Below are 25198 nucleotides of genomic sequence, written 5' to 3'. Positions count from 1 at the left end.
AAATTAGGTAAAGTGCTGCGCCGAACTACCTCATGGTCCCAGTTTTATGAAATGGTATTTTTTTTTAGTATGTCTTCATTATTTTTCTTCGCTGTAAGAATGTATCTATCAACGAAGAGTTTTCCATATATAGCACGTAATGGAATAACCTACTTATAAACAGAACTCGAATTATTTATTAAACGAAATATGATTAGTGGTGTATCATACATGCTCTGAGCAGCACCTAATAGTGGCAATGCCAAGATTCCTTTCATCTCAAAATAATTTCATTTCCATTTAAACTGACAAAACAATTACGCCTTAATGACAGTGACAGAATTCACGAAAGTCAGTTTCTTGTAAAACTTTCTAAGAGGTTTCAGTTAACAAGTGTATCCAGTCCTATTGTATTCACATCGATACTTATTTTAAAATGCAACTGTTACCTAGCAGTGATGTATAACTAAAAAAAAAAAAAAAATGAAAGGTTCAAAACTGGTTAGTGGGAGGCACAGCAACCTTCATCTCCCCATTCGACCCATATCCTCAGCGCTCTTGCGCATCCCCATTGCGGTTGCTGTCTACAGTTACTACCAGGTGCCCTATATTACGAGTAAAATGCTGAAGGCACCTGTTTGGTACATTGAGTTACACAGTTGATCTCACATATACAATTTTGAGACGCGTCTATATTCTAAAGTGATTGAAACAAAACTTATGCGCCAGTTAATATTTTGTTACTCCACACGATTTGTTTCCTTACATCATTATAAAGGAAGGAGAAGCCTGCTAAAAGGCATGACATAGCTGTTCCATTCCACAATCCGATCCAGGCAAGATCTAGCGTTACCCAGACGCTAAATTATTTATAAGGTATTTTGGAGGCATCCGTTACCTTGTCGTATTTTCTTATTCATTAAGAAGATTAAACAGCACACTTTAACTGAGTAGAAACCCGTTGCCCAGAGACGGGTGATTCACAAGACTAAAGAATGTGTGTCTATACAGTTAAAAAAGTCAGATTTTTTTTTTTTTTTTTTTTTTGTCAAATTGATAACAGCGCCATTTGTTTCTGGTTTCTGAATTTAAACAAAGGACGCAACCTGTTGATTGATAGAATATCTCAAATCTGTACCCTACTTTCTTTATCTTTGTTCTAACGCTGTAAAACCCAGAAGTATTTATCTTAGAATCAGGCTGTGAAATAAGCCGTTATACTCCAAAAGTACTTGCTAGATTTCTGGCTTAGAATTAGTGTATAAATTAAAGAGAACTTCAGTAAAGTAACACATATTGCCAAGAATATTTAAATCAACAAGAACGTATATACACTGTAACACGAAACTCCATTTAACAATATCGGCTATCATACAGTATATTGGTTCTGCACATTTTCAAAAAGCAGTTGTCAATATGATGTACACTTTTTTAATTTGATTTAATAGGAACTATACCATTAAATATTACTTTAGACTACTCCATGCTGTAGATAATTATAGCAGTCTCGACACCGAAGCATTACCAGGAGTAATTAAACTTGTCCAACACAAATAATTTATACATGGAGACTTATAAGATATGAGTGCACTCTGAATAATGAATATGTCTTACTGACCTGATAGCTTGCAAAATAAACGTCATTGATGGTATTATACACGTCAATATACACAGAAGTATTGTAGTATCCAACCATAAATATTGTAAAACAATCGAAATGTTATATATATATATATATATATATATATATATATATATATATATATATATATATATATATATATATATATATATATACACACACAAAATTAATACATGTAACCTTTATTTCACGATATCGTGCAATGGCGTTACTGTACTAATAACTTTCTTTGAATTCAGTTCAATGGGTCTAGGGTTAAGAAAGATTTACTTTTTCTGCTAAGAAAATATCTGCAAGCACTTTAAAATAGGAAAACCTTTGCATTTAATGTCACCTTACTCATCCAACACAACGACTATAGATTTACACAATAACACAAACAATGTACATTAATTTCCACTCGTCCCAAAATGAATCGTAAAGAGAATAAATGCGAATTCTCTCTCTCTCTCTCTCTCTCTCTCTCTCTCTCTCTCTCTCTCTATATATATATATGTGTGTAATAAAGAAAAGCTTCTCGTGCCAAGATTTATTTGGCCGTTTCTTCAGCAATTCCCATATCCAATGTTCAGATATAGATCTGAAACTTCTACAGTGCACCAATATGTTTAATTTAGCAGTGGAATCTGCTGGGCCATGTAGCTCGTACTCATGATATTGTGTGCACCAGCATGAAGTTAATTGCTCACTGCATATTCTATGCAAACTACACACAAGGATGCAGCTTTTCAGTCCTTTCCACACAAGATCGTAACACATCACATTTTTCAATTTAGTTTTTTCCTTATTGGAATTCACTTTTGGGCAAACCGATTCACAGGAGTAGTCAAACTATACTGTGAAGACTTTAACATAAAGATATCAATAATGCACAAAGTCTGTAGAAATCCAGCACCAACCAACATGAAAGAATGTTTGCGGTAGAAAAAGAGCCTGTATCTATCAGACTAGCATTGTTCCTCCTATTGTGTTTCAGATCTCTCAATAATAAGATTGTGAAATACATTATTTATTTGACTTTAGTGTACATGTTTGTGCTGTATAACTCAGAGATATTTATTTAAATTTCTTTAGAACTAAGCTGTGTAATAACGTTATACCTCAAAGGTACTTTCTAGATTTCTGTCACACAATTTGTGTTTAATTTATGTAGAGCTAATTGCAAGTGTTTCTAATTGAGTCTAGACAAGACTCTTTTAAGGTGCAGAGTTTAGATCAGCCAAAGTATCTTCATGTTAGTAAACATCAGTTCACGTGAATACCTGCTCTGTATTGCCAGTAACACTAAAGGAAGCGTGATCTAAAGTGTTCACTGGCCTAGTGCTTATTAACAGAAGGACACTTCAGCTGATCTAGCCTGTGTTTCTTAACTCAGGACAAAGCACCTTAGCACATTTTATGAATATGTAATTCAAAGCTAGCATATACTTTTTTGGTGGTTTACACTGACAAAACAAAAACAAAAAAAGAAAAAAAACTATTTTATAGTGCTAAACTAAATTTTGACCATGAATATTACATATGTGCATGACCCAAACATAGCCCAAGTGATATAAGAGATGAAGCTGATGAGTGGATAAAGTTGTTGGTTGACATATCTTTACCCACAGGGGACCAAGCAGCACTACACCAAATTGACTCCAAGTATTTTTCACATGAATTACTAAACTACAAGAAACATATCATTTATTTAGCGTATGAATAAATCAAATGCAGTGAAGCTCTTTGTAATTTCAGACATCCAAAAGGCATGTGGGGTACCAGGGCCATGTGGTACCATCTTTGCAAAGACATAGTGTTATAAAAACACTGTGTGCATGTACAATTAATGCACTGAACTGCAATGAGATTTAATGATTTATGATTACAGCTGGAAGGCCCACAAACATTGTTGCTCTATTAGTTTCTTTCCAAGAAATTTCACCCCCAAACATTTTGATGAAATATTATTTTATGCGATATGTATTGTCCCAGTGGACGCTTGAATATGGGCCAACAGACCAGGTCTACTGAGCTTTTGCTCCAGTGCAGTTTGGGCATTTAAGACAGTATTGAAAGTCACAGCCCTGCCTTTTCTTTTTCAAGAACGTGTGAGTGCAACTTCAATTATTTACTACACCAGTAGAAATTGTACTTCCATGCTTGCATTTTGCATAAAAAAAGGCATGGGTATAATTCTTCAGGTGGAGGCACCAAATGAAGGGGAGCATGGCTTCAGGACAAACACCACAGTGCCACCCCTCTTGTAAGAGTTGCTGCATCACCTGCTTAGGCACTACTGTCTTGTGGAAAGCTTCCATCATTATCAAACATTAAAAACTGGAGAGCAAAACACCCCTTTCCTTTAAAATGTATAACATTTTATCTGTAATTGCACCACAAACTTTATGAGAAGTATGTCACCTTCCCATAATTCATGTATTCTGACGGTTAATCTGCTTTAAAAAAATAGAAATTGAATTGAGAATTATTTTATGTTCAGTGATACACAAGTTGTGTTCTTCATTTTTATTCCATAACACTTTACATAATCCCCACAGCTGTAGTTAATTAACCCTCAACCAAAAGTTTTCATAAATGAAAAATCTACACGCATTTCTTAATGTATTTTGTTTTTAAAAACGTAAAGCTTTTAATGTATTTTTGTCATTATTTCTATTTAAAAAATAACAAGGTTAAAAAAAAGTATGCTTCTTAAAACATATATAGATTTGCAGAACATTATCAAATATCAGATAGGCGGCGATACCGGCAAGATATATTAGAATGTGTATTAATCTAGTTTATGTCTATGGAAATATAGAAAAATGGCGAAACATTATTGAAAATAAAATAAACATTGATTCTTATAGAATCAAGACACTTCAAATGTAACACATTTGCCGGAAATATATTACTGGCTCAAAGATGATATTGGTTGAAAATTTGTTTAACCAAAAATTAACATAAATAAATATTGCATTATGTATGGCTGCCAATAAAGTGGCCCAAAAAAAGGTTGCATTTGCAGTCTCTAAGGACCTGAGTTCAAATACAGCTCGCAGATGGAAAGACCTTGCTGGTGACATTTGATGGACATAAATGAAATGCTTTGACAGCAATAACATTCAAGACTATTGCATGTGTAAGTCCACAGCATAAAGTCTCCAGAACAGATAGCACGCAATCACATTTAAAAATAATACATTCCACCTACTGTATATTATAAAAAATGCAACTCTTTATAGAACATCTACATGCACCATATGTTCTTTGTTAAGCAAGCCTTTTTTATGCATTTAAACCATAGAGTACTTGAGTTGCAACTATAATATCTTTATAAAGCACTGCTGTCATGTTTGTTATTCTTTGTGACACTATCAAAACACACTATTAACTTGTTTGGTACAAAAGCTTCCACCATTATAGATGAAGGATTCACCAATTTATATACCATACTAAAAAAAAAAAAAAAAAACTAAAAAGGTTTTCACCTACAATACTTTAGATGACACACATCACATTTAACTTAAACTAAAAGCAAGCCAATTTAATAAAAATATGATTTCAGATTATTTGGTACATTCTGTAACTATGCCATCCAGGCAGTAGGAAATACTTATATGGTTAAAGAAAAAATAAACCTGGTTGTATATTTTAAAAAAAGTTACCAAGTTGTACACACTCAAATTTGAGACAGAATTTGCCTTAACTTTGAGTAGCCCTATTCAACATCCTCTAGACATCAAGTATGCTTACTGGAAGAAGGTACCATGTAATAAAATTCAAAGAAAGCACCAAAGGAAGTTTGGTCCAGCATTTCTTCCTCCACAAAACGAAACACCACCACCATAGCCACTTCAATCCGATTGAGACAACCATTACAATCAAGGAGAATAAATAAATAAGCAACACAGCCATTTTTGTGCATTATATTTTGGAATGGTTTCATTTCACTTTTTTGCCAAATCGTTTCTTTTTTCATTTTTTGTTTGTTTTGTGCGATTGTTTTCCCCCCCCCCATCCTTTACTTGTTCAAACCATTCCATTATGTTTATTGGGAAAGTGAACATGCTAGTGTGTTAGAAATTGATATTATAAACAACAAATCAAAATACATCCACAAATCCCAATGTATAAACAGTTACAAATCCAATAACAGTTCCAAAATGTAATAATACACAGCAACAGTATGTAAAACTATAATACATGGTTTGTTATTCTACAAATAAGGGGGAAATGGCAGGGCCCTTTCACATGATTCTTAGTTGCTCAACATGAAGTTCAATCATCACTTCACAAAACAATGCAGTCCACCACTGAAAGAAAAATTAACTTACAGGGCCCAAAACACGCTTTCTACTGTAAAATTATCTTTGTGATAAGGCTACAGAATATTAGCACCAAAAATGTAAAAGGATGATTCTATGAGTGGTGTATTATCCTGAATAAAGTCCTAAACAATGGGATATGCTGTACAACTAAACAGATACAATATTTTCTGTATATATAGGTGGTGCATTAGGTTGTGAAAATCATTGTTTTTTCACTACAAAGAACAAAACATGTTGGTTTAAAACACTACAAATGCCTTGTGGCTGTAAACAAACATTTGTACACCACTCAGTACCATATCTGTAAACAATATTGAAAATATTTTAAGTTTAACAATATAGTAATTACTTAAGCTAAGCTTTCAGTAGTATTGTACTCTGCTCAATAGATCATACAGAACACTAGGCTAATTAAGTGTAACAGTGTACTGAATAATACTGAGTTCAGATACTGAAGAAAGCAAAGTGATATTTTATTCTTTAAAATAAAAGTAACAATAGAAATACTCCAAGACATCATGACTTGGGTAAATAAAACCTCTACTTGCATCTTAAGCAGATTACTGTGAAGTTATGAACTGCAATGTTACTTCAATAACTGTATCCAAAAACTGGGCACAGAAAAAGGTTGAGTTCTGTTGAAATCATGTGCACAGGATTTTTTCTTTTTTTGCCACTGCCACATACCTCCAACATATTCATTTAATCTATTCTTTTAAAAAATAATAATATCTACATTATTCTTATCCTTGTTCTCCCCCCCAAACATTTGTACACAAAAAAAACAAAACAAAAAAAAAACACAGGAATCTTATAAAAATGCAGCTGTCTGCTGGTAATTTAATACACAGTAAGGCAAAATTATATACAAAACAAAAAATGTTTTAAATTTACATTCAAACAACACTCCTTGCCTATAGCAGATGCATTTAGCTGGTTCCCTGCTAAATAATACAGACTCTTGAACAGGGATGTGAGAAAGGTTTACAAATGTTAATAATTCCAGACCCCCCAATTACAAACAGAAACGAAGGCTGGATAATTATCTGGGTGATGACAAACAACTTACACTGGCTACCATTATATTTATTATAATACGGGGTGATTCACGTTTTGTCTAGCACTTTTTCTCCAAAAAATACTGGCACCTAGTCCTGCACTTCTGAAGTGTACCTGTACATATACTGTCAATGCATATTTAATAAAATGCAGCAAAAAAAAAAATTAACTCATCATGGATGTAAAATCCTTTATATATTTAAAAAAGGGGGGGAAGATATCATTTCTGTAGATTGCTTTTCCAGATTTTAGCATGCTTTTTAGTTGGAGGGGTGTTAAACCAGTCTCTCACTTTACTAAAAATTAGTACATCTTCTCTGATCTACTGGTGTACTTTTTAAAAATAACAGATTTAAGACTGTTTTAAAACTATATATATTTTGGTTCTTTAACACTAGCAAGTACAGGTTTTTGTTTTACTGAGGAATTGGTGAGGTGGCTCAGAGGAGCCAGGGGAATACCTTCATGATGTTAACACGTTTTTGATGGCATCGTGAAAGGTATACAATTTATGGTGGATCAAATTATTAAAAAAAAAAAAAAAAAAATAGATCTCTCTCTCAATATCTTTAGCAACATTAGTGTTTGTGCTGGCTTTTGCTACAAAACCATAAGAAATGTTCAAACACTGTCTTAGTTTAAAAAAAAAAAATGCAATACATCAGGTAAGCAGCTTACCCAATGGGACAACTTTTTCAGTGCAGAGTTTGCAACACTGCAAAATTCTACTTTTTCTATTCCAGAAAACAGTGAAAATCTTTTAGTGGAGCAGTCCAAAGCCCTGTAAGGATTTAAATACTTTTCCTTATTGCTTACTGTTCCTGCCAAACACAAGTGAAAGCTCTGGATGAGCACGGGCCTGGAGGTAAAATCTTTTAAAAAGGCAATTATTTTGGACACCCTGGATTATTCTAATTTTTTATATATGGTCCATTTTGTGCATTTTCTTTTATCGTCTGTTTGTTTTGTATATGAAACACCACAATGACGACCACAATTACATTTTATACAAGGACTGCAACATTTCTTCTTGACACAGGCATTTCAAAAGAAGCACTAGAACTGGAGAATTACACTGGAATGCAATACTCTTATAAGGAAGATGAGCTGATTTTAAACTAAAAACGTAAGCAGGAGGGGAAATACGTGAATATGCAGAGCATTATAATGAGGGATGGGGCTCGCAATTCTTTTTTGAGGTTGGATCTTTGAAAACACAAAAAGCGTGCCAAGACGTGAAATTAAGATTGCAGTTTTGTCATTTTCTCACATTCCTATTTTGTCTATTACAAAAAAGTACCATTTCAGATACTTCAATCATTTTGGCATCCAAGATCTCAAAACTCAACATCTCAGTTCCAAAATACATGATTTCTGCCTTAAAGAACAACTAAATTGTTCTTAAACAAACAAACAAACAAAAAGTCCTTTTCACAAAAAAGGTTATCATTTCCTCTCATCTTCTCCAAGAACGAGACTCATCTTCATCCTCTTCGTCATCATCCTCCTCTTCTTCCTCAGGCAAAAGAGTGCTTCCCACCTCCTAGACAAAATGGAAAGAATAATGAGAACAGGAAAAACAAATAATTTTCAAAATGACCGCTCTGTATCTCTCCCACCACTGAACTTACTTGAAATGTTTAAACTCAGATAGTCAAACCAGTATTAAAAAGATTACCTGTACAGAAACCCACCATGAATGCCCCCCCACCCCACATCTCCTCCCTCTTTAAAAGCACACACACACAGTCCCCTGAGCTGTTATGATAAGCAGGTTTGACTGTCATTGATAAATGCAATGGATAAATCATGCATCTGTTTCTACCTCTTCCTTTGCCTCCTCTTCATCTGGCTCTGTGGATATAGACGGAGTCTTGGGCTTATACCACGATATCTGCAGAGTGCGACCTTTGAACTTTGCACCTTGGTTTGCAGCCTGAAAGAAAATGGGATACAACTCATCATTCCTGCATCATGTAATCCAAATCAGTCACCATTGCATAAACATGCCATGAATTTAAGAAGCACACAGATGCACTGATGAAACTAAAATATGACAAGTTGTTCAAAGCAGGTCTATTCAACCGATCCTAGCAGTGGCTAAATATTGCTGCTCTCCATGGATTACAACTGGTCCATCTGGGTGCCAAGGTTACACTATCACCTTGAAAGTAAGCAAAGGCCCTTCTTTAATGATTTAATAAAAAAAGGGATGCAGTATTTAGATCTGCTGCCGTTTAGATAATTGAAATAGACCCCCCTCTGCCTTTTAGGAACCAAACATCTACCATATTGATTGTGAAGATAATACTAGTTGCAGGTTTGTTTGCAGTAATACAACCTTAGCACCCTCTACAGGCCTAATGTGAACCTGCACTGGCTTTAAAATAAAATATAAATTAACAAAACAAACAAAAGAAAATAAGAAAAGTCAATAAGTATACCAAATGACTATTCAAATATTGTAGTTTAATTGATTTCGCTTGATAAAAGTAATCCAACCATCTGACCACATTGTAACATACACAATGCAATTGAACAGCTATTAGCTTGCTTCACTTTATAATACATTGGCTAAAAACAAATAAATATCACAGTTTTAGATGAATTCCATTCAACAGGGCATTTAAAAAAATTCTGTAACCAACTACACAGGCTGCTGGATTGGCCCACATTTAAGTCCACCCGGCAGTCTTTAACTGCAACAACAGACTCCCGGGGTTTGTTGAGGAGCTCAAGACAACATGCAGTTCACCTGATACTTACTGCCATGTTACAACACATATCTTAACAGACCTGGCAATGAACGTCTAGAAAAGCTGAAAGCCACACAGATGATCAATAACATCTACATCTCTGGTTCTGAATAGTATTAATATTAAACAATCTACACATTTTCCCTTATGTAAATTATAAATGCAGTACACAATACGTTTAATAAAGAAATTATATTATATATCTCTTACATTTTCCGCTTCACTTCTTGTCCTGAATGTCACCACAATACTTGTTGCATCATAATCATGTAGCTCTTCAACCTCCCCAAATTTCTGAAACAAAATAAACACACACTTAAAATCAAGGGTCATCATACATTACATTATGTTGAAAAGTAGAAGAAAAAAACTATGTAAATATATTATTATTAATGCTGGATTCTCCCTGGTCTGAAGGTTTTTGTGCTCTGTAAAAAGGAAGCAAATGACTAATTATTCATGTTTATACTTTCACAAACACACAATAATATTTCTACCCGCAATCACCAGTCCTGCTTAAAAAAGAAAACTCACATTTTTAATTAATAGAATTGTTCACTTACTACAAAGTGAGGCATTAACTCCTCTTTTTCTTCTTTAGTGACCCCCAGTATTGCCAGCGCTCTTGGTCTGTGATCAACCACCATGTGATTCATGACTCCTCTTCCCCGCACACTTCTCCCTCGACCCCTCCCACGACCTCGGACTGGGGGAGCCTTTCCACGACCTGTGGGAATGAGACCCAAGCGGGCAGCCTGGAAAACCAGAATTAGCATGATTAACCCAACAGCACTTCCCATAATGACTCCATCGACTCAGAAAAATGCTATCTGGAACAGCTTTGTCAGTTTAATCTGTATAATATTTTGTGTCCTCTGCACACATGAGGATGGCACGGACAGAACTAACTCTGCCACTTGTGTGTTGTTAGGATGACTTGAGATAAAAGTTATCTGCAGTCTCAGCTGCAGTAAACCTCTTGAATGAGCTTCAACTACGGCATTAACAAAAGTAATGAACTCCTCTGATACCGATTCTGTTTTCACTCACCTCAACCTGAAGCTGACCAAGCTTCTTTTTTAGATCTGTAGTGTCTTCTCCTGAACTCAGTTTTTTATGAAAATCCATTTCTGCGTCTAAAAGTTCCTTTTGTGCCTTGGGGGGGGGGGGGGGGGGGGAATAAATAATGAAATAAAGAAATCATTAACATTAAAAATGCACTGTGGATATATTCATTATGCCGCAAAAAAAAAAATTGGATAAAGACAAAAGTGAGTTTTCCGTATTTCTGTCATATGCCACCAACATTTCTTGTCCCCAACCTGTAAAACACTTTCATCACTTACATCTATTTTCGTCTTGGGCTGAGTGGACTTCACAGGAGTACTGGAGTTTGGTTTTATTTCATCCTTCAGTTGTGAAATCTTATCCGTAAGCTCTTTGAAGGTTTTCATGATGTTAGCTCTCTCCTCTGGCTTCATATTCTTATTTTTTTCAAGTCTGTTGATTAATACCTACAATACAACAAGGAAAAATAATTTCATAAATGTCAATGGCTATATAGCTTGCAAACACATTCTCTCTTTTTTAGATTTATATATATATATATATATATATATATATATATATTAAAAAAAAATAGACGCTCTTACCTTTTGGCATTCAATTTGTTTCTCCAACATTTCTTGCTTCTTTTTCCTCATGTCTTGTTGCAATTTTAGTGTCTCCTGAAGTTAGAAAAAACAGACGTTAAAGAACAAAGTTATTCAGATTCAAAGTTAGGCTCCTAGGAAAGCCCAAGATAAACAACACTATTTACAAAGACATCATATTAATATTCAGCCATCAAGATCAAATATTCATTAGGGTTTTCACTCTTTTACAGCATGCCGTTCGACACCTTGAATGATGTCCTGTCATGTCATTTATTTTTAACAAATATAACGAACTGAATGTAGATAGTATGCTTTTATGAAGTGTAATGGTTGTGTAACTATTTTGGTAGCTTGTCCTCCTTGGTAACAAGCTATTCAAATCAAAAGGCTACTCCAGTGTATAACATTTTAAATAAGAAGAACCAGTTCCCAAAGGCTGTAGACATGTACCTGCTTTTTCTTCATTGCCTCGTGTGCTTCAAGTGCTTTGGTTGATTTTGCCATTGGCTTTGAAGTCATCTTCATGACTGGGGAGCTATAGACTGCCTTCAGGTGACTTGCAGAGGTATTCAAACCCTAGAAAAATAAACGTGTAAAAAACATTAAAGGCCTGCATGTATTACTGAATAATTAAAACAAGCTTTATTACACAATACAGCTAATGACACATATGAGGAACCAATAGTTAATCTGCACTGAATGTATGTTGGAAATTATAATGTCTATCTATAGTGTTCCTAATCTGAAACCCAGTCTCTACTTACCTTTCCTTGTCACATGCATCTGATGGTTCATTATTAAAGTGGACACGTTTATATTATAGTTAAATCATGCATGCATCCAAGGACTAGACACAGATCACTTTATGCACTGAACTATATTCAAGCAAAACCCTTTGTGCAAAGCAAACATTATAACACATTTCCCAATTTTTCTCAATTCTGTTTGCTAATCCTTGGGAAACAGTATAACAGAAAACAGTCTAGTTCAATGTAGAAAAATCTACAAGCTCTAACACTGTGGTTGTCACATCCAATATAGACAACTTCATGAGGGATTTTACAGATATCAAATATACATATACACCATACAAGACGATAGCCATGTCTGTAGTTTCTTGAGAGAATAAACTACATTTAAAAAATATGTCACTGTTCATATCATAACACACTATTGCTACTTTTCACAACAAAAAAGATTTCAAATACTTGGTTGATCGGCAAAGCTATGGGATTAGCAGACATAAACAAACTGGTTTAAAGTTTCATTTTCGTGACAGTTGAAAAGCATTTTGCTATTACCTGTGAAACCTCTGCTGAAGCACTTGTCTGGATGAAACCTGTATGTAATGGATCGGCTTTATTTACAGCCATTGCTCCAGGTCGAGTTTTCATCTTATTGAGAGAGTATGACCCAGGGTTCAGCAGCTTGTTCATTACCTTAAAAAAAAGATTAAAGAAATCTGTGTCATTTTTGAAGGTAAAAAAAATGACTATCTAAAACAAAACATCCTCCCGTTGGAAAACATTAAAACACAACAGAAACATTAATGAAGTCCTAGTCCTTTGTAATGAAGTCCAAATCACTGCATCCCAAGACATGTGCATTTTCAACACAGATTACAGTACATTCATCAATATTTCTATATATGAACTCCACATTATATTTATTAATATATTAACAAAATAAAAAAATAAAATAAACAAAAGTATGCACAGGCCATAATGGATAGAGCTACTGTAAACAAGCCTGAAGCACAGAAACCAGGGGGTGCAGCTGGACCATTCACAAGCCTTTTGTGTGAGAACACAGCTCATCTCATGTGCAATGACAGGTTCTTATTACATCTTTCCCAAGGCCCCGACAAGCAGCACATTTTATATCGTGTACACTAAATGAAAAGCTTACCTTATGAACGTTGGCATGCTGAGGTACTACTGAAGCAGCCTGAGAGGGTGTCTGCTGCTGCTGCTGCTGCTGCTGCTGCTGCTGCTCATTATTCTCCCTGTGCCAGTACACTCTGATAAACCTGTTATTTAAGACAGCCTCCGTGCTGGAGATAGCCCTCCTGGCTTCCTCATTCACAGTATACTGTATAAGAGCAGCTTCTGGATCCCCTCCGAAGACAACCTGAAAATGAAAAGCCAAATTACTATCAAGAGAGCGAATGAATGCATCGGCAGCGCTCAGTCACAAAAGAGTCTGTACTTCTTATATCCTGAACAGTGGTTTTCTGTAAAACGCATAATGCGCTAACAGACACCTCTTCTAGCAAGGACTTCCAAATCAGTAATAATTAAGCATACTTTTTAAAAGAATCATCTGTGCCCATTACTGTTGAGAGATTATTATTTCTGAGAACAAATAGACCAGTAAAAATAAAAACAAATATTACTTGTTTTTTTAGCACATGAAATGAAACCCTTTGGAATGTTATGGAAGTCTTACCTGAATGTTGACAATAGTACCAAATTTGCTGAAATGCTCATTCAGTTTGGCAATATTGTTGATATCCCTGGGGATTTTGCGAACTTCAAGCTTGGTGTTGGCGTAGGCGTAATGATTTTTCTTTTGAAAGCCAGGTTTATGCTGGTTGTTGAAATTTTGCCTTAATAAATCAAATTCAATAAAATGTTAAAATACCTGCATAAGCATTAGCACATATTATAAACTAACAACAACAATGTATTCATAGGAACAGATTGCGTGGGATAGACATTTTCTTTAAAAAAAAAAAAACTGTACAATAAACTTGAAAAGTTCACCTAATAAGTTAAAAAATGACAGACTACGGACCATTCCTTGATCTTCCTTTTGTCTGGGATGTGGAACTTCTATGGAGATAGTAACTGCTGAAGATAATTCCTATCTGCACAATATTAACCCCACACTCCACACACCTATCTAACAAGACATTTAAGAAACACTGCCCTTACTTTTCCAGCCAGGATTTCTTAGTTGGGGGTGCGTCAGTGACAGCCAGTGGCCTCTTCCTGTTGTCTTGATCACTACTGAATCTTGATAAATTATTATTCGTCATGGCCAAGGCGGATGGTTCAGTCTGGATAACTATATTGGCAGCTAAAAATAGGATAAAACATTAACAAATTAATCTGCAAGGACACATAACACTAAGTGTTTCCAAGACGTCTATGGCAACGATTTTTCATATGCAACACATTTATATACTTAAATGAAAAATGTTCATCTTCAAATTACCCCGTTTAACAAATGTGCAGGTACAGGTTCAAAAGAAAAGTTACAATTATTAAAAAAAAAAAAAAAAAAATATATATATTATATATATATATATATATATATATATATATATATATATATATATATATATATATACACACACACACACATACACACACACATATACATATATATATAAAACAGCAGCTATTACCTCTTGAACTTGGTACGTCCATATCACTGGAGGTGAGTCCAATAAGATTGGACCTCTGGGTCTGTATTCTGGGGATAAACTGTCTGTACTGAGGTCTACCCGAGGCTGTGATACCAGGTGCCTCCGGGTTATAAGCTTCAGGATCATAGTTATCTGGAAAAAAAGACCAAAAACAAAGCTGTTTAATAAAGCAAAATGTTAATTATACCCCCCCCCCCACAAATAAATAAATAAATTTATATATATATATATACATATATACACACACACAGTACTGTGCAAAAGTTTTAGGCAGGTGTGAAAAAATGCTGTAAAGTAAGAATGCTTTCAAAAATAGACATGTTAATAGATTATATTTATCAATTAACTAAATGCAAAGTGAGTGAACAGAAGAAAAATCTAAATCAAATCCATATTTGGTGTGACCACCCTTTGCCTTCAAAACAGCATCAATTCTTCTAGGTACACTTGCACAAAGTCAGGGATTTTGTAGGCATATAGTCAGGTGTATGATTAAACAATTATACCAAACAAGGTGCTAATGATCATCAATTCAATACGTAGGTTGAAACACAATCATTAACTGAAACAGAAACAGCTGTGTAGGAGGAATAAAACTGGGTGAGGAACAGCCACTCAGCTAACAAGGTGAGGTTGCTGAAGACAGTTTACTGTCAAAAGTCATACACCATGGCAAGACTGAGCACAGCAACAAGACACAAGGTAGTTATACTGCATCAGCAAGGTCTCTCCCAGGCAGAAATTTCAAGGCAGACAGGGGTTTCCAGATGTGCTGTCCAAGCTCTTTTGAAGAAGCACAAAGAAACGGGCAACGTTGAGGACCGTAGACGCAGTGGTCGGCCAAGGAAACTTACTGCAGCAGATGAAAGACACATCATGCTTACTTCCCTTCGCAATCGGAAGATGTCCAGCAGTGCCATCAGCTCAGAATTGGCAGAAAACAGTGGGACCCTGGTACACCCATCTACTGTCCGGAGAAGTCTGGTCAGAAGTGGCCTTCATGGAAGACTTGCGGCCAAAAAGCCATACCTCCGACGTGGAAACAAGGCCAAGCGACTCAACCTTGCACGAAAACACAGGAACTGGGGTGCAGAAAAATGGCAGCAGGTGCTCTGGACTGATGAGTCAAAATTTGAAATATTTGGCTGTAGCAGAAGGCAGTTTGTTCGCTGAAGGGCTGGAGAGCGGTACACGAATGAGTGTCTGCAGGCAACAGTGAAGCATGGTGGAGGTTCCTTGCAAGTTTGGGGCTGCATTTCTGCAAATGAAGTTGGGGATTTGGTCAGAATTAATGGTCTCCTCAATGCTGAGAAGTACAGGCAGATACTTATCCATCATGCAATACCATCAGGGAGGCATCTGATTGGCCCCAAATTTATTCTGCAGCATGACAACGACCCCAAACATACAGCGAAAGTCATTAAGAACTATCTTCAGCGTAAAGAAGAACAAGGAGTCCTGGAAGTGATGGTATGGCCCTCACAGAGCCCTGATCTCAACATCATCCAGTCTGTCTGGGATTACATGAAGAGAGAGAAGCAACTGAGGCTGCCTAAATCCACAGAAGAACTGTGGTTAGTTCTCCAAGATGTTTGGGCCAGCCTACCTGCCGAGTTCCTTCAAAAACTGTGTGCAAGTGTACCTAGAAGAATTGATGCTGTTTTGAAGGCAAAGGGTGGTCACACCAAATACTGATTTGATGTAGATTTTTCTTCTGTTCACTCACTTTGCATTTTGTTAATTGATAAATATAAACTATTAACATGTCTATTTTTGAAAGCATTCTTACTTTACAGCATTTTTTCACACCTGCCTAAAACTTTTGCACAGTACTGTATATTCCTACAAAAACAAAGAAAGCTGAAATAAAAGATAAAAACAGTAATTTACACGTTGTTTTACTCAGGAAATAAACTGTTTGTATTTCGTAGCTTCCCCGTCATTTTATAGGACATCTACAGGTGCAAGTTTGGTACTGTAAGAGATTTCAATTCTATAAAAACACCCAGGCAACAGCAATTAACATATATATGCTTACATTCTGCTAATGTATACTGTGGGTGTGGAGGTATAGAAGGACGAGGAGGAAGAGGAGGAGCTGGTCCTACTCCTGTTGGTGCAAGAGTAGAAACTGAACTCGTTCCAGAGTGTTCACGATTATTTATTGCACATGTTGGGATTAAAGGTGGTCCTATAAAGATACCATGAAAAAATATTCTAAAAACTGCAAAATCATTTTGCACCTGTCACCCTTACAAGGGAACACACACATACAAAAATACTGTGACTTTCTACAGATGTACATGTTTGACTCAATAACTAGCATTGAACATGGATTACTGTACCTGATAATACTGGATTAAGGATCTAGATGGCAAAAGAAAACATATGCTTTTCCTCGACAATAAACTTACCATGTGGTGGGGCTCATACAGTGCTCCCCCTTTTATACCACTGTACTCTGCACCCATAGTTAAGAGACTGTGCTATTTGTGTTCTGCCTTATAACGACAATATTAGTGTTGGTGTAATGGCATTATGGGGCAAATGGGAGCCATGACTGTACTGCCTAATAACCTGTTCTGCAGTATAAGGGCCGCCTTATAAAAAGGGGGAACACTGTATAATGCACAGAGGGTTTGGTCGAGTGGATGCTCACAAGACAAAGAACCAGGTGATTCTGAGTTTCAATCCCAGCTTTGCCACAGCCTTTCCAGTTGGAAGCCAGACCGTTCTGTATTTTTGCTGGACCATCTTGCTCAGTAATATTTCATCAATATAACTTGAACAAATCAGTCTATAGCTAAAGCTTAAAGAACCATTTGATCCTTTTTGTTAACTAATTTACTGCATGACTATTTTTAGATGAAACAACAAGTGGCTACTAAAATAAATGACTCATGTTTAAGCAGTTGACTAGAATGAATTGTCATGACACAGCAGCTGACTAGAATGAAGCATCATTTTTAGTGCTCTATGTAGTAAAGGAATTACTCCGTGCTTAATATACTGGATATTCTGTAACTCACACACAGCAGCAAAGACAAAGGGTACAAACCTGGCATTGGGAAGATGCCTGGGGGTGGAGGCTGCCCATGTGGAGGAATGGGTAACCGGAGGTTAGGGGGCATCCCTGGCATCGGGGGCATTGGAAGACCAGGGGGAGGTAGCCCAGGAGGTGGTGGGAAAGGAATCATGGTTGGCAACGTGACATCATCCACTATTAAAGGGTCATTGCCATGGTCAAAGGGGCACAGGTCACCACGCACACAAAAACCTCTCTCTGGGGAAAAACAAAACACAATAGAGTTATAATGTCTCTTTTTAAAGGTTGATAAACACAGGAGTATAACAGTAACATACATTAAAACTGGTTAATGCTGGAATAACCCAACTAGTTATTCTACTACGCAATGAGCAAAGAATAGTTCACATGAAAGCACCTATTCAAGAACAAGTATAATTATGCAAACTCTTAATCTAAAACAAAATGCATTTGCTGCCAGTTCAAGCAGTGTATTTGGAGAACACTCTACTCTCAATAAAGCAACCTGCTCTAGTTTGATATGCAGCTGGAGAGCTTGTTTGCCTAAGAGCTAGACGCTATAAATACCAGTGTAAATGAGGTAAATAGACAGCAGTGGATGCTGTCCTATGAGAATGCATCCAACAGGGATCAGTAGTGTGACAAAGGGCTGTTTTTCAGAAAGGATTACTCCATTATAGTACACAACAACAAAAAAAAAATGTTTTTGGAATGAATACTGGTAGCAAATATACATTTCCATATTGTTATATGAAAAGATAAACTATAATACTAGCTTCCAATTCTCTAAAATATATTGTACAGTCTTATAATATAGCATAGTACCTTCCCCAAATTAACTGTTTTTTCCCCCAAAACACTCTTTAGACAATTCTGTGTCAGTGTGAGATATAGTATAAAAGTCCATATTTTCTGGAATACAATTTCAAACACTTGTTACATCCTCCTCCAAATCCACAATGTAATTTGGAAAAAAACACAAAAAAAAAACAAAAAAACAAAACACATCTGTGACTAGACAACATTTTACACTTAATTAGTAGAGTTAGCATTACATTCCATTAAAAATCCTTCAAGCTTTTTGAACTCGTATAGGTCTAATACAACACATGAACATTGTAGGGATTACAGCTTATTATCCTCACCGTCGTAGTCTCTGCAGCGGCGTTTCTGAGCGGCGCTCCTGCTGAATGGCTTGCCTTCGTTGCGTTTAGAGTAGTAGTTAGACCAGCTCTCTGTGGTGCTGTCTGGGAGGTGAGCAGGTGCTACCACAGCAACGGTGCTGGGGATAGCTTGGCCCCCACAGGAATACTGCTGCTGCTGCTGTTGAGGCTGCTGCTGGTGCTGCTGCTGCTGCTGCTGTTGAGGCTGCTGCTGGTGCTGCTGCTGCTGCTGCTGTTGAGGCTGCTGCTGGTGCTGCTGCTGCTGCTGCTGCTGCTGTTGAGGCTGCTGCTGTTGCTGCTGCTGCACGGAGATCGAGGTTGGCATAGACACTGGGACATAACCCTCCAGCTCATTCCTCTCCGCCTCAAACTTTAACCTGTGATCTACTGAAGACAAAAGGATGTTGCGTTTTACACACAATGTGACAATCACAATGCCACCTCCTCCTCCTCACACAGTGCTTCCGTAGACCACAAAGCAGCAGAATTAAAGCATCAGACATAAGAGCGGCAATGTTTTGTGATGTGATCTTATTTAGAGTGAATTTACTGCAGTAAATACTGCAAGACAGCATACATTATAACACTGCTTAAGGGCAGGATATCAAATAAGCTGTATCAGCAAGGATATTATATTAATCTGTTTTACTCAATTCTGACACATTAACAGGTAGAGACGGCAAAAATAACACATTTTTTCCAGCATGGAAAGCACCTCTATTGAACTACACCTGTTTAAACTTTTTAAAAATGGATTAATAAGTTACTTTTCCATAAGTACAGGGTGCAGCATTAAAAACAACCGATTTTCTCATTTCAGGCTACCAAGGTCAAATGGATCCATGAAAAAGAGAAAGTCTTGTAGTCGAAACGTTTGCTAAATAATTTAGGGAGGTACCAGTGCTTGTTACAGTACAGTAACTCACCTTTTGCGCGGCTGTGATCTCTGTCTCCACTCTTCCCTCTGCTGCCACTTCGACTCCTACTCCTGCTGAAGCTTCGCCCCCTGCTGGTTCCCCTGCGCCTATCATACCGCTCTCTGTATGGGTCGCTATTCTTGTTATGCCGGTCACAATCTCTTCGCTTGCGATCATCCCTTCTCTTGTCATCACGATTCCTAAATACAGTCAATTCTCGTCAATACGAATTTCAAAGGACCAGCAAAACAATATTATCAGGAGTCCAAGCCAAATGCATACTGCCAGTTTTTTTTTATTGAAGTCCCAAGAACACTGAAATCAAATTTCAATTACAGAACAGTAAAAAGTATTATAAATTTGAAAGCGCTGTGCATTTTATTGAAAATACAGTTGTATTTTCAAACATTTGAAAAGTATACATTGCAAATGAACAGCACTTGAAACCTGCATGTCCCATTCTGATCACTGGCATTTTTAAACCACGAAAGCAAGGCGTCCTCAACATCAGTTAGAGCAAATCGGAAACAGCGAAAATCTTGCATCCAGTTTGCTGTTTATAGCCTTAATAGTTCACTCTAGTTTTTCAGAATGGCTGAGTGTTTGTGTGAATGTTGCAATCTGCAGCAACATTTATTGTACAGTGGTGCATTAGCCAACCCTTTCATCACCTTTTGTCTGCAAGGATAGTGCACATTTTTGCGCTGCCTCATGGAAATAGCCTTGATGCGTGAGCTCTTTAGCAACTTGAAATGCATCATAGGATCAGTAGTCCCAAAACAGCACTAAAATACAGAATCGAGGCGCTAACCTGTATGCAAAACATTTCCCAATATCTTTTGCATCAACTGTTTGAACTAGCGCAATTTGTTTTATTCAAATTTCTCTTTCCTGGAGAGGCTCCAAAATAATAACAGGAAATGTGTGCTGTGAATTAATATTAAAAGTAGTAATGATAATGAGTGACTGCTAAAGTTGTCCGGGACAATGTAGAAAATTCGTAGCATCAGAATATTTGTCTAATCCGAGTTCCCTGTATATTTACAGGAAAAACAGCATGTTCCATATTTTTCAACCAAATACCATCGGCAACAATGGGAACGCTCTTTCTAGATAAAGAAATGATATATCAGAGATGAAGCTTACCGCATTTCATTTGGATCAGGACGGTTTCTCAAAGGACTTTTCTTTCTTCTCCCATCCCTCTCTTCCTCCAAACTTACAGTCTAAAGAAATACAATATTTTGTTTAATGGGGTATTTTACCACACGAAATACAAACTCCATTTTAATGGGGCCTTAAATTCACTTTTTTTCCATGCTCAACTTACCACTTCTTTATTTTCTTCCATTTTTTGACCTCCTGTTTTCATTTCCACTTTTGCAGCCTCCTTTGCAAGTTGATCTTGATTTCCCAAATAGTTTTTTGTAGTTAAACCTTCAAAAAGTTTATCCACAAAGCCAGTTGTTTCTGAAATTAGATCATTTGAATAGGTTTAACAGCAGCTAAGCAAGTAAGTAATATTATACAATAGACATGTATAGTCACCCACCCAGTACTCACAGTGGACTATCCAATCGGGCAAACAGACACTGAAGTGTACAAGTTAAAAATAAAGAAATGTTTGAAAAAGGAGAGAATTAAACCTATTGACCCCCCCCCCCGACACCACTTGGGTATCTGTAAATGAAATTACTGTAAAATAAACTGAAGTTCAGTTCCTTGGGGCATGGGGAAAGTTAATAAATCTTACCAACAATAATTTGATTAAATTACATTCCGCAAACACTTCTTCCACTTGAGGACAAGTCATTTTTGACTACTGGGAATGTTATTCTCAAAACTGCAATTACTGCTGTGACAGCTAGCGATGTCCCAAGACAAGGGCAGCTGGCTCTTTGAGCTAAAATATATATTATATATATATATATATATATATATATATATATATATATATATATATATATATATATATAGTCTGTTCTGTTTATGAATCACTGGCTGCAGGGAACGTTCAATGCATGAATTATATATATATATATATAAATAAAACATGCAGGTATGCCCCAACAAACACTGATGAAAAGCATGGTGCTAAATTTGATTTCCAGTATTTACCTTTTTGTAAAAAGACATCCAACTGATCAGCACAAAGTGCCTTCAAGTCCTTTGCAGGTTTGTCTTTCTTTACTAAGGCTACAACGTAGTTTGCCAAAGCCGAAGGGTCTGCATCACATCTGTAAAGGAAATGTTTTCTTTCACATATCTCACACAGAATCAGTAGCAGGGGGCTCCAACCCTGGTCCTGGGCAGCTACTGGGTCTTCTGGGTTTCGTTTCAACCGAGCGCTCAGTTAAATTGCACCAATAACTGTCTTAATTAGTCAAGATTAACAGGTGTTCCAGATCTTTAGCCACTGATGACACAGAATGGACACCTATAAAACCTGAGGATTTGTGGCTCTCCAGGACCAGGGTTGGTGTATTAGTACCCCTGCAGTAGAGCAATGCAACTCCCCTTTTAAATTAATAAACATGTTTAATGATATGCATATGTTTGGTCTAACATGAACAGGAGGCATCACATCAATGGGACATTAATAACAATATATAATAATTTCATCACAAAATCAATATATAGGTCACGACAATCTATACAAGCTGCTGAACAGGCTGTTGTGCCAAAACATATTTAATTAAAAAACATAAACAATGTTTTATTATTATTAACAATTCTAATATTTTAGTTTGTTAAAAAGGATTCCCATGTCCTTCAAGACATTAACTCACTGTAGTTCAATAACAACATTTTATACCAATGTTGCAAAACATAACTGTAGCAACTTACATTTAATCACGTGGTGACAGTCCTGTCCATAGTACTTTACTATACTGTTAATAAGAGGTGTATCGTTAGTATATTTTCTAGTCTCTACCGACCCCATATCACGCAGCATTCCAGATGAACACTTAGTATTGTATTACTATTGTGTGGACTGTTATGAATCGTTTGGACCAAATATATACCGGTACATCATCATCATCATCATCATAATAATACAGCGCTTAACCAAAGAGCAGATATTGAACAAACTAAATCCCAAAATTAAATCAATAGGTATTTTGCCTATTTAGAAGTATTAATACTGGCTAATATGTATACTCACTGCAATGTGTAAATGACAGTGACCAACCTGCAGTGACGATGAAGTACAAAACACATTTATGAAAAGTACCCTATACGTACAAAAAAAACTTAAAATAATAAAGCATACGTATTTTATTCGTAAACCGCAAAGAATATACCAAATTGGCCTAGCAAACCTGCACAATTTCACTTATTTAATTACTGTGTGTGTGTGTGTGTGTGTGTGTGCACAGCAACAGAGTCCAGTGAAACACAGGAATAAAAACCAACCTGAAGTGTCTGCACCTTCAACTTAAACCTTCCGAAACTAAATCAACTTGCATTACTGTAATCACTGGCCTAGCGTCTCTGCACCAGACACAGTGCGTAGCAGTACAGTGTGTACACGTCCCGTACTGTAACACCAATTTAATCACATTTTTCTACCAGTCAAACAAACAATTATTTTCAAAACTCACCACAATATGTATAGTTTCAGCATTACATAGAGAAAACGTCATAGTTGGAAATCTGTAAATAGTCATGGCCACATCGACAATTGTTGTCATTTCGTAAATGTTAATATACTTACATGGGCTGCAGTAGTTTCGACAACCACGATTTCAGAGCTTCCACGTCCTCTATTATCATTTTCTTTAAACGTATCTTCAAATGCCAACTATAAATAAAGAATATAATGTGCTAATCCCACTTTCATCGTCAAATTTAATCAATTGTAGTCGCAGCTTTAGGCCTAATAGCAACTTGCAGGTCTGACAAACTGCTTTACGTTCATGAGCGGTTTCCGTTTGACTGGCAGGCTGACAACCCAATCAAAACTAGGATCCTGAACGGGGCTTAAAGTAATCCAATCACATACAAAGTAGGCGGGAGATGTCGACCGCAACAGATCGTAAGGTTGACGGTGCTTTTGAATTAAAAATCACTCGATTACACCAGAGTGTATATGGTAATGGTGCAGGGATTTTTTCCATTGCTTTTAGAAGTGATCAAATTGAAGTCCTGCTTTAGACATTATGTGTGGTTTTAATTACAACTGTAGCACCTGTGTGTTTGTTTGTTGTTCGCCTCCAGCATAATACAGTAACGTAATAAACAAAATAGACAGAAAGTAGCATTTTTTTAAAAAAATAACCGACTAAAACAAAAAACACTATACATGTTTTTTTTGTTTTTTTTTTAATATGATTGTTTCTTTTCTCAGTTTCAGGGATTTTATATAATTTGGAAACTTTAAAAACTGTTATTTTACCATTCCATTTGCAGTTATTATGTATGCACCATGTAATCTTTTTAACGAAAAAACTGACCATATGTAAATTAGGTATCGTCTAGAATTATTAAAAATAAATAAATAAATAGAACTCTAACATGTGGTTTCACAGACCCCAGCACTAATCGTGGACTACTGAATGTTAATTTAGGTTAGGTAGTCTGTATAGAAAGTCTTAGTGTGGTAAGCAGACAGGATTAAAGTCTACCCCAAACTAATACAGCTTCCGAACATATTAAACACATGGACTTTCTTTTGAACAGGACACAAAGCCTGATTGAGTACATTTGTAAAAGTGTCTTCTCTTTACTTTGATGTTACACAACTGTCAAAAGCTAAGGGAGGACAAGGGTAGGGTGCTTCATCTCAGTCTGGACTGCCCTGTCCTGCTTATTGCAGGCAGCTTCCTGAAGATATTAAAACTGGACAGGCTGAATCAGGGGTGGTGTTATATAACCCCGCCATAGCCGCTGTCATTGACGATGTGAATTTCTTAAAAACTATGCAATGGATGTCTTACATTAGCATAGGCAACAGGTTTGCTTAGCTTTAGGGATTGGGTTGAGGAGTTAGGTGAAATATTTATGCGATTTGGAGGAACGCAATCGTTTTCAATGTGTTTTATATATGATCCTTTCCGGTTAGTTTTAAAAGTATCTGACGTTTCTGACATCAATGTTCGTTTTCATTTGATGGCGGAGCTCAGTTCATTTGGCTGATGTAAGGCTTTGCCACGACATGTTATGCATATCACATTTGATCACTTTAAGTTTAGTGTCCCTTTGCACTCTGGGTTTTGCAGTTTTTTTTCCCCT

The 25198-nt window shown here is 36.4% G+C and overlaps 1 protein-coding gene across 3 annotated transcripts; it reads right to left on the bottom strand.

Moving 5' to 3' along the window:
* Positions 1-6745: 6745 nt before the first annotated feature.
* Positions 6746-23930, bottom strand: LOC117412750 (RNA-binding protein 27-like). Of its 3 annotated transcripts, none has more exons than XM_058996322.1 (21): positions 23682-23930; positions 22082-22200; positions 21294-21433; positions 21110-21189; positions 19973-20163; positions 19029-19433; positions 17896-18120; positions 16876-17028; positions 14817-14969; positions 14341-14485; positions 13853-14012; positions 13313-13534; positions 12706-12843; positions 11855-11980; positions 11402-11476; positions 11096-11263; positions 10800-10904; positions 10313-10504; positions 9960-10043; positions 8819-8929; positions 6746-8536 (listed from the first exon to the last, which is right to left on the bottom strand). In XM_058996322.1, the coding sequence occupies exons 1-21, from the start codon at positions 23738-23740 to the stop codon at positions 8450-8452; spliced, it is 3138 nt and encodes a 1045-aa protein (XP_058852305.1). In that variant the 5' UTR covers positions 23741-23930; the 3' UTR covers positions 6746-8449. The 3 variants fall into 3 exon arrangements, with proteins under 3 accessions (XP_058852305.1, XP_058852306.1, XP_058852307.1); XM_058996323.1 differs by having other exon boundaries at positions 19029-19430; XM_058996324.1 differs by lacking the exon at positions 16876-17028.
* Between the last annotated feature and the right edge of the window lie 1268 nt (positions 23931-25198).

Source organism: Acipenser ruthenus, chromosome 22 (genome assembly GCF_902713425.1).
Source record: "Acipenser ruthenus chromosome 22, fAciRut3.2 maternal haplotype, whole genome shotgun sequence".
Classification (NCBI taxonomy): domain Eukaryota; kingdom Metazoa; phylum Chordata; class Actinopteri; order Acipenseriformes; family Acipenseridae; genus Acipenser; species Acipenser ruthenus.
This window is presented reverse-complemented; position numbering and strand designations above follow the sequence as displayed.

Coding starts and splice junctions, on each gene's coding strand:
- LOC117412750 (XM_058996322.1), bottom strand. CDS start 23,740: ATGATAATAGAGGACGTGGAAGCTCTGAAATCGTGGTTGTCGAAACTA. Junction 14,486..14,816: donor GGACGTACCAAGTTCAAGAG/GTAATAGCTGCT, acceptor TCCTATTTTTAG/CTGCCAATATAGTTATCCAG. Junction 8,537..8,818: donor AAGAGGAGGCAAAGGAAGAG/GTAGAAACAGAT, acceptor CATTTTGTCTAG/GAGGTGGGAAGCACTCTTTT.